The following is a 13,593-nucleotide window of genomic DNA, read 5'->3' as shown; positions in this document are numbered from 1 at the left end:
AAAAATCGTCAAGGAGAATGCGTGCTGGATTTTAAAAGATTGCATCGTGTTTGAGTTTTTTTGTAATCCAGTGAGAAAATGTTAAAGGGAGACAGTCCTTCCAGTTGAGTTGCATGGCCAGTGAAAGTGCAGAAGGATAGCATGTTACGATTGTGAAATGATGTGCGCCTTGTAGTGCAAGACCAGATGTAGGAGTGGAGGGTTTCATTGCTTCTTTTAGTATTTAAGAGAACATATTGTAAATTGACTGCCAGAATTGATGCAGTCTTGGATAAGTCCACAACATCTGTAATGACTTCTCTGCTGTAGTGATCTTTCTTTTGTTATGTTCTTGTCTTTACTCTGTATAGTAGTTTATAGTAGTAGAAGGCATACCTTCAAATGATTTTAATACTAAAATATCGTCAAGCCTCTACCAAACATCTGTTGTTACGCTACAATAGCAGATAGAGATCCAATGGAATAATGTAACCCCGAATGTTGAACGTGGTAATACACATCTTCTTTCATTTGTCTGGTACGTAAGTGGTCCAGTGATACCCTGCTTTTAACCATTCCTCGTGTTTAATAGATTACACACTGACTTTCTAATCCAATTTCACAAATCAAAAAGAGCTGGAGACTTGTATTCCTCCCTGTCTACCTACATACCAGTCCACCTGTAACCATGAGTCCATGCAGCAAAGGTAGTTTCCATTCCTATCCACGATAGCTTTCTTTCACCCCTGTTTATCTCAGTTGTGCAATTATCTTCCTGTCACTTTGTCTTTCTGTGTGTTCTGGTGTATCTACCTGGCTACTTTTTTTCTCCTCGCCTGTCTCTCACTCTCGTTTTGTGTATCACTGTGCCTGTGATTAAGTCGTCTATTTCTTCCTTATGCCCGTGTCTCTGTCATCTGTCCAGTCTTAGCTCCCTCTGAGTTAAACAGGCCGAACAAATAGATTACAAACAGTGGGTAGAGTGAATCTAAGGAGGAAGACAATCTGAATTTGTTGTGGATAAAGAATGAGGAAAGAGGCTGTGCAGTCAAAGAAAGCCAGTGGAGTCAGAGTAAGGCTGTATTTGCCTGAGGGGAAAAGGCTGAAAAGTAGCTCTCGCAACAGATGTGCGGGGCAGTAAAGTGTAATTGAAATGCCAGCAGCAATGGTCTTATCTCCCTGCTACAGGAGCCTGCTGCCAGTCTCAACATCAGTTAGATGTCATTTTACCTAAGTCTGAATCAGCCTGCCACAATCCGCAATCCCCATTCCTCTGATGCTAGACAGGAAAAAAAGGGGAGAAATGAGGGGGAGGGAGAGGAGAAAGAAGAGAAGGGAGAGAAGGGTGGGGAGTCTGTAATAGGATTTCAGTAGCATCCAGTTAACTTCCACCACCTGGACTTAGTTGGTAATTTGATATGCCCCATCAATAGGATTCATTTAGCTCACCGCAGCATTACCATTGCCATTCATTTAATTTGACTTTTTCAAAAATATATTGATTTATTTCTCCCTCCACATTTTCCCACTCGTCCTGATCCTAATCACAGTGGAGGAATGAGGGAAGGGGTGTTCCAAAATATTCTAGCTGTAAAAAGTAGACCAGACCAGAGGAGGTGAAACGCCAGACACCATGACTTTCCTCTGCGCTCCAGGCAGAGCTTAATGTTTTGGGCCTGGCAGCATCCCTATGGGGAGAACCATAATGTCCTCCCAGATTAGAGGCTGGCACTCCTCGGAGCTGCTGCCTTTTATCGGGAACTTTGTTACCACAACATGGGATCATCTGCAGGATATTAAAGCTGCCTTATTTCCTAACTGTAATGTTAATCTTTTGTGATTTTGTTTGTTATCTGTGTTGCTCTGACAACCTCCATCTGAGATTTTTCTTCAGTTACAGGTTTATATTTTTCAGTCTTTTTCATGCAACATGTGGCAGAAATGATTGGAAAGGGGTTGTTTTTATTGCTTTAAACGTCACGTCTAGCTGGATTCTAATAATTATAATCACATACAAACCCAGGCTTGTGATGGTTTTGTGTTGAAAAAAGGTTTTTTGTAAAATTGTATTCTGCCATTCTTGAAGGCCGGACAGGGTGTTAAGTTCCTTTTTCTTAATCAAAATGCAAAAAAATTTTTTTCTGTGTATTTGAACGTCTCATATCTTTACAGCTGCTGATTTTCTCATTGTCTTCTTCCAACCATCGTTTTTGCATTATATTTTTTCACTTCGGTGATATGTTGCACTACTACAAACAAAAAACCCGAAAGGGTATTTTAGATAAACTAAAATAAAAACGAACCTTTATGCTACAGGTACGTTAGGGAAAACAGTGGTTAAAGACTGTGGCAAGACCAAAATTATTGCAATCAAGCAATAATCTTACACTCTCATTGCCTTTGAAATGGTTGCTTCCAAGACAGGGACAGGGCTGCAACCACCGCTTCCTTGGTGCAAGCGTTGGCAGTTCGTCTTGTAATTGGAAGGTTGCCGGTTCGAGCCCCGGCTCCAAGAGTCTCGGTCGTTGTGTCCTTGGGCAAGACACTTCACCCGTTGCCTACTGGTGGTGCTCAGAGGGCCCAGTGGTGCCAGTGTCCGGCAGCCTCGCCTCTGCCAGTGCGCCCCAGGGGGCACTGACAGAGGCGCACTGTGGCTACAATGTAGCTGCCATCACCAGTGTGTGAATGGGTGAATGACTGAATGTAGTGTAAAGCGCTTTGGGGTCAATAGGGACTAAGTAAAGTGCTATACAAATACAGGCCATTTACCATTCGCTTTAAGACGTTTCACCTCTCATCTGAAAAGCTTCTTCAGTTCAAGGGTCAAATGGTGGAGAGTCCCAGATTTAAGCCCTATGGGAGTGTCTCCCCAAGAGGGACATGGACCCCCTATTGATCCTCTACCTAATCACACGAGCTGAGGTGTGAAAACGGGCGTAGGGCACAATCAGCTAAGGTTTCAGGTGAACTTATTGTGAAACCTAGCCCCACCCTATCATGTGACTTAGTGAGGTCAAATGGCCCAGGATGTGAGTGGGAGTTAAGGCGTCTGGGAAGGGATCTCTAAACTGGATTATAGATGGCAGACAGTTGGTGTCGTAAGTCGGCGGTGGCTTACCTTACTCCTGGAGGGAAGATGAAGGGAGCATCCCAACCATCTTTTAATCAAATTTTGAATTTGGGATCTCAGCTTGACAGAAAGGTTGCCAAACCATGTACTGATACATGTAACACATAACAGAGTCAACAGCTGCTGTAAAAGTAGTATAAAAAATATAGTTCAATCACTGATATAGTTTGCGATTGAATGGGGCAAGTTGTCAGTTACATACAATCAGTTTTTTCTAATATTATAATTATATAATAATAAGTGTGATAAAAAAAAAAAACACATCTGATACCATCTGTTACAAATCTGTTTCCATTTTCATACAGAGAAATTCACGTTAAGCAGAACTGAACATCGACTGCTTCCACTCAAATCCCAGCCGAATTTCACAGATCTGAAACTGAAATTCAGAATTTCCTCCACAAACAGTGACATGCATCGCAGATGAATTGCATTCATCCGTGCAAACTAATTTGTATTGATTCCAACATGTTGGCGATCTTTCTGCATTTAAAAATTAGATGGCAGTTATTTGCAAACTTTCTCCAGTCAATCTAAGAGTGACTGAAGTTTGTCCAAGTTGGTTCCAATTGCTTGGAGACAGGTTGAAGTTGCTGAATGCTTATCCTCTGGGCAACCAGGTGGTCCCTGTAATTACTTCCAATCAGTCACCAAACACAAAAAATAAATCCTTGCATCACTGGAAACTAGACATTTTATTCAGTTGTGACTAAGCCATAAAACTCATCAGAATTACTGCAATTATATTTTTTTAACGTACAAAACGAATTAAAGTTAATCTCTACACAAGCACACAGAGGCTCCGTGTTCGTTAAGTTAGGGAAGTGTGTCTGACGTTGTTTGATTTATATACCGCATTATTCTACTGTTATAAGACAGACTAGAACACTGAGAGTAACAGAAAAAAAATAGTTAAAATTATACACTCTTTGAAACTGAAGCTAAACTGATTTGAAAACCAGAATTTAAAAACTAAAAAACACCCCTTTAAAACGCTTATGATTACTCTGTCAGGAACCCACTTGTCTTTATGCTGCTACTAGCTTTGAGAATTTTTTATGTTTTTTCTTTCAGAGGGTGATTTTCAATGTGGTCAACTTCTCCAAGACAAAGAGCCTGTACAGAGACGGCATGTCCCCTGTAGTGAAGTCTACCAGCAGGCCAAAATGGTAAGTTTGCAACGACATAAGCAGCATTTCTAGAAGCAATATGTTAAATAATTAGTGCTCCGATTGTTGTTTAATATTGTCCTACTAGAACAGAGTATTTATAGACTTTCTGCAACTTTGAAATACTTTTCTTCTCCACCTGGCAGCTGACCCACACATTCCTAAGCACATAGACAGACACACACACACCCTAAAGACTGATACTTTAGATTTCCAGAGTGGATGCGTCTGGGTGCATTAGCATGTGATCCATTGGTTGCCAGTATGATGGCTGTCTGATGTAATAACGCTTGACTGATGGATGCAGAAATGTGTGTGTATGGTTGCATGCATATATATATATATATGTGTGTGTGTGTGTGTGTGCGTGCGTGTGAATGGATAGGTATGGCAGGAGGGAACAGGGAGGGTGCGGTGGGGTTGGGCGTAGCGTCTGCCAAGCAGACTGGTGTATCCAGTGGGGCGAAGAACAGGATAGCGTGATGAAGTGTTGCCATCCAAGAGAAGCCCTGACATCTGTCATCAGTTGATGGAGGGCATCCGCAGAAACGCCAGGCATCTGCCACCCTGAGCTGTGTGCGTCTGCTAGCCTAGCGCTCGCACCGACCATGCCGTAGCATGCCGGTCGCAGGCTAATGGGAAGAGACAATGGGCACGACACCAGAGAAGTGGAAAGATGAACTGCTGTCTGCAGTACAGTACAGAACAACACGATGCAGCTTAGCTCGGCCTCCTGGCTCCTTCTGTTTTGATTTTATGTAGTAGTTGCAAGTTTGTCTGTTGTGCGTGTAGGGGTATGGCTTTATCACAGCGCACCAGCCTCTCCCATTGTCTCCTCCTGCCACTGACTGATTTACAAGTGAAGCTAGCAGCCGTTTGCTTTAAAATCTGTGGGGGTTTTTTTCAGGTAAGTTTATTTATACTGCCAAATAGGCTACTGTGACGACAGTTTAAATCCGCAGTAATTTATATGATAATTTCAGGTAATTAATGTCCCAGGTGACGAAAACCTGGTTCTGCATAGCCTTAACTTCTCATTTGACATAATCTTGAATTGCTGAGGAGTTAATCTGCGCAGAGTCCTCATTGGGTCATTTAGTTCCCAAAGCTTTTCTAAATACACTAATCATGCAACCTTGCCCATGTTTATGTTCCAATCAGCGCTCATAAAAAAGTGTTTAAGTGACAGACGCAGCAGGAGGTGATGTTACTGAGGCCTGACTCCATTTACCTCCTCAGGCTAATAACCACTCCTCTCAGCACTGTGGCGTCTAAGGGGGCATAATGTCTCCTGCACTCGTAGAGATATTTTCCACTGTCAGGGGCGTCCAGGACCACAGCTGACATTGTTTGTGTCCCCACAAAGTGGTCAAGATGCTTTTAACACAACCTCCTCTATTTGACTTTCCATGAGCACAACAAAGCGCAGACAGCTCCTAAAGTAGCAATCTTCTTTTTGACAGCTACAGATATGGAATAAATAAAAAGGCAGAGCATGGAGAGCTTCGCCTGTCTGATCCAAACTCACACAAGACAGGATGAAGAAGGTACGAGAGAGAGAAAGAGAGAGAGATGGAAAGAGAGAGGCAGACTTGCAGAAAAAGACAGAAAGGATAGAGGAAGAAAAACACAAAGTACAAGAAAGAGATTACTGAGACAGGTAGACGGGGGAGGGGAGCGGGGAAAGGTTGCCCTCCGACTCCCACCGCCCACCACCCAATGTCTGTATTTATCAAAAGAATCGTCAGTATTAGCTCAGGAGTTGAAGCCTTTATCTCCCTGTGCAGGTGCCTTATGTCCTGGGGCCCCAGCATCGCTTGGTGCTAGAGGCTGCAGGGCTCAGCTGGCTTCGGCTAAGCTGGGCATTTCAGAGAGAGACAACTGGCAGATTACAGTCCAGCAGGACGTTTGTTGCTACAGGTGGAAGGATCTGTCCTCCATCCCTTACTCCATCCCTTTTTCGTCCATGACTCCTCCAGCTGTGAGCTGACAGGGGTCACTGTATTTTATCACATTGAAACAGAGCTATAGGTTGCAAATATGTTGTTGAATAAACTAATTTAAAATGACTACAGTTTACATTAATCCTTATATGATTGCCAAGGAAGTTTTTCAAGATTGAGTTGACCGTCAGCTTTAGCAAAGAGGTTCCTTTTGTCTTATCATTTGTGCTTTATTTGGTACTGCGATTTGGCTCGTGGAATTACAAATCGATTTCAAGTTCAGTGTTTGCAAGTCAAAGGAAATAGAGTGAGCCATATTTTCTCATACTAGTCTGTCGAGCACAACAGCCCCCTTGGTGACACTAGGTGCCAACCGCACTCCCTGCGGTCTGCTAGTTGTTAGACTGCTAGAGCAAAGAATTGCTCAGCATCCTTATTTTCTGGGATAAGCTAATTAGAAAGTCAAAGAGCGTGGTGTAATGCAGCTGCTGGAGGCCAGAATGCCGTGGGGTGGGGTAATGGCCAAGACGGTTGCATGAGACTGACTGCATCAACCGGCAGATGCCTCATGCAGAGTCTCGTGTGGGAGTGGGGTAAGACTAGAGAGCACAGGACGACGGCACAGAAAGTGGAAGATATTTTCAGCCTTGCATGAGAGGGCTACTGCTAGCAGTTATTTTTGTTTCATTTAACATGCAGATTTTAAAAAAAGTTTAAATGTTAATAATAAGTCACGGAGTCCAGCGCAACCACTTCAGATGTCTTGTTTTATTTATCCAACAGTCCAGCCCCCAAACATCAGTTTGTAGTGTAAATTCTCACATTTATGAACCCCAGAGTGGAGACTGTTTGGTTGATAATTGATCGATTAACTTTATGATCAATAACTCTGATCTGGGCTACGATACAGCAATTAGTCTAGCAACTGAGTGGCTTTATAACCAGCCAGCATCATAAATAAAGTTTGGTTTTACAAATTCTTTAAGCTTTACACTGTACAGCAGATAATTTAGATTTTACATTTGTTTTGGATATTATTGGGAATTTGAATTCCCCCCAAAAAGATCTGCAGTGTGCCTTTTAATTAACTTTCCAGTTTTTCGACACTCAGTAGGTATATGGATAAAAATAGCTACACCTCTAACTGAGCCAGCAGATGAACAGTCAGAGTTGGAGGAAATAGGTTGCCAAATATTGCTTCTAAAGTTAGAACCAGTCAACCTTGGGCAAGGGTAAATGCTTTTTTCCCCTTTTCTTTATAGGAGTCAACAATAAAACAGAAGCCTGCTTTTCAAGCAATTGTGCTCAGCTCCAAGAGACAGACAGAGTTAGTCAGTCGATGAGTCAGTCAGCGTCGTTTTGCTTCTCAGCCACAATCCTTCCTGTAAGCGTGTGATGCAATAGCTTAGTGAAATTCTATTTGGAGATGTCTGTCTCTCCATCCGGGTGAGTGTTAGCAGTAATTGTTCTGTCAATCAGCAATGCTGCTTCTCGCTTGTTTTCCTCACCACCTGGTATGTCCTGGCAGAGGGTGAGGGGCAAGGAGAGGTGAGACACGGGGAATAAAGGAGAAAGGATACCTCCCTCGCTCTATGTGCCGCTCCCTGCTCACCTTTGGATGTCTTTACAGTGTTATATTTGTCCTCTTGTGCGTCCGTTCTCACCTCCCTCTTATGTCCCATGTTTTCCTTGGTTTGTCTTACTTCTGCTTACTTTAATTCAGTTTTTCTTTTATGTTCATTTTTCCCCGTTGTCTTGTCATCTCAACTTTTTGCATAACTTTAATGTACCATATTTTTCGGACCATAAGGCGCATTAAGCGAAACAAAACAGTCAGATAAGTCAAACTTTTCTCAACTCATTCTTCTTGCTTCCTCCACTTCTGTACCATTGATTCATTAATGTTGAATTCTCTCACAGCTGCTCTATTCCTATGTTGTTGCAGTCTATTAATGACTAACCTCGTATTGTGGATGGATTATCTCAGTTGTTCTCCTGACTGAAGTTTGGTCCGTTTCCAGCATCGTGACATGCAATTGCATTTGTCCCTAACCATCGGGAACCCTCTCTTTAACTTTTATAGAGTGGAAAAAAGGTTAGCGTTCATCCTCCAGCTTCACTGCGTGTGTGTTATGCTAACATAGCAGCTGTGTCACTAGCGATCATGAAGCACATCATTATATACCAGCTAGCCCAACTTTAGTAAACCTACAAACCTCACTGCTGTTTAGTTTTCTGTCTTGATTTATGTTGGAAGTGATAGCAGAGCTATAGGTTTTAATTTATTCAAAAATCTCTCAGTCAGAACATGCTATATCATGGTCAAAGGAGCTTGCAAAGAAAGCTCCTTTGACTACGATGACCTGGATGACTGAGAACCTTCACAGAGACATGCTATATCATGTTTAGGTGGAAACTAGCAAGCTAACTTCCTGCTAACTTCTAACTGTGTTAAATTTCATAAATTCTGTTTTCATGGATGCCTGGATGTTAAACTTAATTGTTACACCTGGTAAAGCAGCAACGCTGATCTTTTTTTTTTTTTAAAAAGATGAAAGAATTTAGACCGTTTTTAACTCTTAGTGATGCCGCAGTGTTCGTTTGACTTTGGGACATGAAGCGGACTTTTGGACTCAGATTACTCTGCGAGGCTCCTGACTACGGCAGGTGTAATGCTCCGACAATCCATCAAGTGGTGCGGCTTCATAGCTTACCAAAGTCGTACTAAAACATTTTTTGACAGATTTTTGAGCGCTGTGTACCACATAAAATTGGTTCGAGGTCAGTAAGCACAACCTGAATTCATACATAAGGCACACCGGATTATAAGGCACAAAATTTTAGTTTTAAGTGCGCCTTATAGCCCGAAAAATACGGTGCACGTCTTCCTTCCCTCAGCTGCATTTCAGGTATTGGGATTTTCAATGGCTCTGTAAACTGCGTTGTCATAATGTCTTAGTAAGAACTCATAAATAGCCTCACTGTTTATGTTTCATATGCTTGAAAGGGAAAAAAGTATCAGCCACTATAACTGCTATTTAAATCCCCAAATATTGGTACTGGTATTGTTCTTAAAAGCACCTGTTTACCCATCCAGAAGATATGGAGTAACAGTAATTTTGGTTTACCACCTACCAAGTATATTAATTTTTAATTTTTTTAACAGCTGAAAACTTGACAGCAGCTCATCCAAGACCTTGTCTCTCTGCTGCAGCTTGAAGACACTGTGAGAGTGAAGTAAAATTATAGTGCTGAGGACTGGAAGTGAGTTGAAAGTCTTACTGTAGGGTGACAGTTTTCTGGGGTTTTTCCAGTAAAAATGTCCCCTTTCACATACAAATAGCTACGTAATGCACAGTTAATCTTTAATACCTGGTTATAAATGCAATAATATTGACTGGATTTGAGAGGATTTGTAGCAACAAATATCCAAGTCAGGCGCTCCCATTTCACTCGAACCAACAGTTTTATTGTTTATTGTGTTTTAAAATTACAATTAAGTTTATTAGAAATGTAGAAAAATAAAATCACAGAAAAAAATCAGCACCAAACTGGGAGAACTAGCCCTTCTTAGAGTTTGTACTTGTAAGGCCTGCAGTACGAAGGAAATTGCACCTGTCAAGCTCATAAAGAAACCTCTCATCCAGCACCTGACACACATCCCAGACCTCTAACTGCCGTAGCGCTGAACTGAGCCATTTGGGTCTGAAAATGTGTAATAGTAGCGAGGGAGATGGTCCCTCTATCGAGGACAGAGTGTCAGGCAATGAATTGAAGACAGACAGACTGTAAAGCTTGTGCCAGAACCACAGCAGAAAGGCCTGACTCCTCTTTACATTCAGTGTGTCCGCACTTCCCTCTCCTCTTGCCGCTCCTCCCCAGCCACTGAGCCACTTGCACAATTAACCATGTGGCATGCCTTTTTAATAATAGACCTTTTAATTGTCGGCGAATGAAGAGTGATGTAAAATAGCTAATAGCTTGTGCTAATTAATGGGGGAATTGAACGCTTGTTAATTAAGGGCAAACAGGACAAGGACCGGCTCGGGTAATTTGAGCAATAAAACCGAGACTAACGATTGATTTCCAAACAGACTCGCTTCATAAAAACATCAAGCGACCCCGGCTTTGCTGTTTGAAAACACTCGCCCCACCGTATCCTCCAACCACAGTCACACGCATATAAGTATACACTGAGGAAATATAAACAGACATGTCCTGGCTTCCTACATATGACTCCCAGTAGATGTGATATAACAAGACAAATAGTGTCTTCAGAATGCAATATAAAGATTATTAGCCATAACAAGTGTCTCGGCGGTATTATACAATGTCCGATTTGCTTGTTTCATACTAAAACTCACTATGTTAAATCGAGTAATTCCACGTCTAGTTATGATATTTAGTACTTGCCCAGTTCTCAGTTTGCACATGTCCCTATGGTCATACTTAGACATGAGCCATGGCGATCACATCCACTATCTTCCTCAAGAGACCCGAGGAGCTTTACTGTCTTTTCACATCCATATTTCTCAATTTCAGATCTTTACTGCATTGTTCTACTGTACCATCATTTTTATTACACCTACAGTATACTGTGCCTGCAGCTACTATCTCGATGTTGCTGGCCTGTGTGTTTAATTTAAAATACAGACTGCGTTCGGTGCTGTTTCTCTACTCTCAGGTCCGTTTTGGAAAGGTGAACCGTAGCAATCATTTGACCGTCTGTGGGTTTTCATATAAGAATTTTAAATTAAAAAAATGCTTTTTATGATGTTTCTCTCTGTCAACATTGTCCGCGATAAGGGAGATGGACACAATCTTTTAATAAAAACCTGAAAAAGTGAAACGCACACACTTGTAATTATCTGTGACTGGATCATCTGAAAAGAGGAAATTGACTGATCTTTGAGTCAGAGTGAATATTTGGAAAGAGAAGAAGAGAATACCTGATATACCGGCAAACTTACTCTTGACTCTTACCGAAGTATAGAGTGACGTTCTGGCCACTTGTGCCTTTCCAGTTGTCTTCAAAGAATTGAGAGAGGAAAGTGATCACAAAGCTCTGTTTTATTAGAGGAAATGGCATCGCTCTCATTTTCCTCTTTTAGTTTCCATCTGGGAGCCTTTATTCTTTTTCGGTAGGACCAACTGCGAGACAGAGGGGGAGCAGCTCCAATCAAAACAATCAACAGCACGTGCAGCTTCCTTGTTCACAGAAACTCATTAGTATGCTGCCAGAGGTGGTGAAAGAGGATTATGTGGGAGAAATAATGGGACAAAATGTAGCAAATAGATTAATAATCTTTTGCATGAGGATAAGGATGTGCACAAGAGTTTGTGTATCTGTGGGTGTGTGCACAATAGCGCAAATGCAGTTTTGGGAGAAAGTGTGTATAGTGGCAGAGAGGCAACTTGCTTCTGACTCTCCATTCAACCCACAAAATGACTTACCTGGACAGTTTTATGTTTGCCTGGAGGAGAATTAAAAAGGCACTTCATTTCCCCTTTTACAGGCTGGGTACGCATGTCAGTGCAGCCCTCCCTGAAAGCGCTCTAATCTAAATGCTTTTGTCAGGGGAGATTTGGTAGATTGCACTAGGCAGAGGTACAAATTGGTTGTGTCATCTTATAATGAACTAGGTGAGGCGTTGCAGTTTTTCTGCAGCCAACAGTCCCCTGATTACTGTATTGTGAGTCACTGCTGCTTTTAGTATTGTAGGCAGAATAGCTCACCTTCACCTCTCTTTGTTCAGGAAACTTGATCTCATGAACATTGCAAAATGTTTTGTCGTAGTAAGCCCAGTGTGACAAAAGACGAATTGTTCAACAGCTTGTCTAAGAGAAATATTATATACATGCAGCTGGCTTTACATTGCATATGTAGCAGTCCGTCGTGCATGGTGTGCAGAATACTTTGAGATGTTTTGAGGTGTTGATGCTTGGCTATAAGTTGTTTGAAGCTTATTGAGTGTGCTCAGCACGTCAGCGCATTGACCCCCTGACTTCAACACAAGCATTATGGATATCTCAGCAGTTTCACAAAGCCATGCTGTCAGGTGTTTACGGGACATATTAGGACACTCCTGGTTGGTATCTGCATTCTGCCATAGACAGGAATGTGTGAGTGGGAGTGAGTGTATGTTTGTGTGTGTGTAGCAGGCACTGTGATGAATTCAAATGGATCAGCTAAGTCAACAGCGGTGTGGCAGAGGTTCCAGTTTCACTGATGTTTCAGCACGGCCAGATAAAACCAGTCTTCTCGCTCCTTTGGAAAAGGATTTTGATGGAAATCCTCCTGGTTCCCCTAATTGCATTCTTTCATTTCTTGATGACAAGACTTCTCTCTCTTAGCTCATTTGAGAATTTCTTTGCTTTGTCCACATTTAAATCTGTGCTTAAACTTTTTTTTGTGGCTAGTCACCTTTGTATTATTTATATAAGTTATTGAAATGAGTATCCTCTCTGTGCTGCTCACTGTGTCTGGATGTCAAAGAAGTGAGCGGCGAAATTAAGTGTGAAGTCGGGGGATTCGCCTGTCTCAAAACTCATGACTGGGATTTAATTACTCCGTCCGAGTTAAAGTTACAAAAGGAAAATTATGTAGGGAGCGAGGTGGAAACTGGACAATTTAACATGTGAAAGATGTATTTATTTAGTCTCCCTCCCCTAATTATGTAATATACAACAGTCAGACACAAGTTATGTTTATTTTTCAACAGTCTTTGATTTTTTCCGTCTTCTTGCTGTCACTATCTCGTCACTGTCCCCTGTTGCTCCTGTGGTTTTCTTATGCTTGCAATGATGATCACATATATCACAGTTTCTATCGACCACTCAAACAGCAGTTTGCCGGTGAAGAGTATGTGCATGCAAGCCTGAAGGTAGTGTTTCAAATCAGAGACACAGCTACATGTAGGAGCATGCTCAGTGTTCACAGGGTTGTACACAGTGAATTTGTTCCCCAAGGTCAGACTGTCGACATGGAGTTCTGCTTTAATGTCTTTAGGCTTCTGAGGGAGAACATTCAGTACTTGTGTTAGATCCACAGACAGATGGAGTCACCATGACATCACTTATTGGTTAGTGAAGACCTGCTTATGAAGCCTCAAGCTGAGCGCTTTCCACATTTGCAACTTAACTTTTTGAAATCTGAAATCAGACTGAAGACTGAAACTGGTCTAGTGTAAAAAAAAAAGGGGTGGAAAGCACCAAAAGCCAATATAGTTATGGTAAGACAAGCTGCACCATGAAAAGGAAATTACCCCGTCTCTCTCTCTCAGGTGTGCCTGTCAGGGTTCATTAGTGAAATTTCTTGCCTTCTTATTGGGGTTGGGAACATCAGTTGTGTTGTGCAGGAGTCAGGTTAGTT

General features: G+C 41.9%; 1 protein-coding gene across 1 annotated transcript in view; it reads left to right on the top strand.

The window, feature by feature from the left end:
• Positions 1 to 13,593, top strand: part of agbl4 (AGBL carboxypeptidase 4) — a 351,287-nt gene that overhangs the window by 137,610 nt on the left and 200,084 nt on the right. The window contains exon 4 of the mRNA XM_085264070.1: positions 4,184 to 4,278. Coding sequence (XP_085120196.1) covers positions 4,184 to 4,278 — 95 coding nt within the window. The remainder of the gene's footprint in view (positions 1 to 4,183; positions 4,279 to 13,593) is intronic.

Source organism: Mchenga conophoros, linkage group LG23 (assembly GCF_057382185.1).
Source record: "Mchenga conophoros isolate Kocher_MC1m ecotype Shallow Benthic linkage group LG23, M_conophoros_male_GT1.1, whole genome shotgun sequence".
NCBI classification, from domain to species: domain Eukaryota; kingdom Metazoa; phylum Chordata; class Actinopteri; order Cichliformes; family Cichlidae; genus Mchenga; species Mchenga conophoros.
This window is presented reverse-complemented; position numbering and strand designations above follow the sequence as displayed.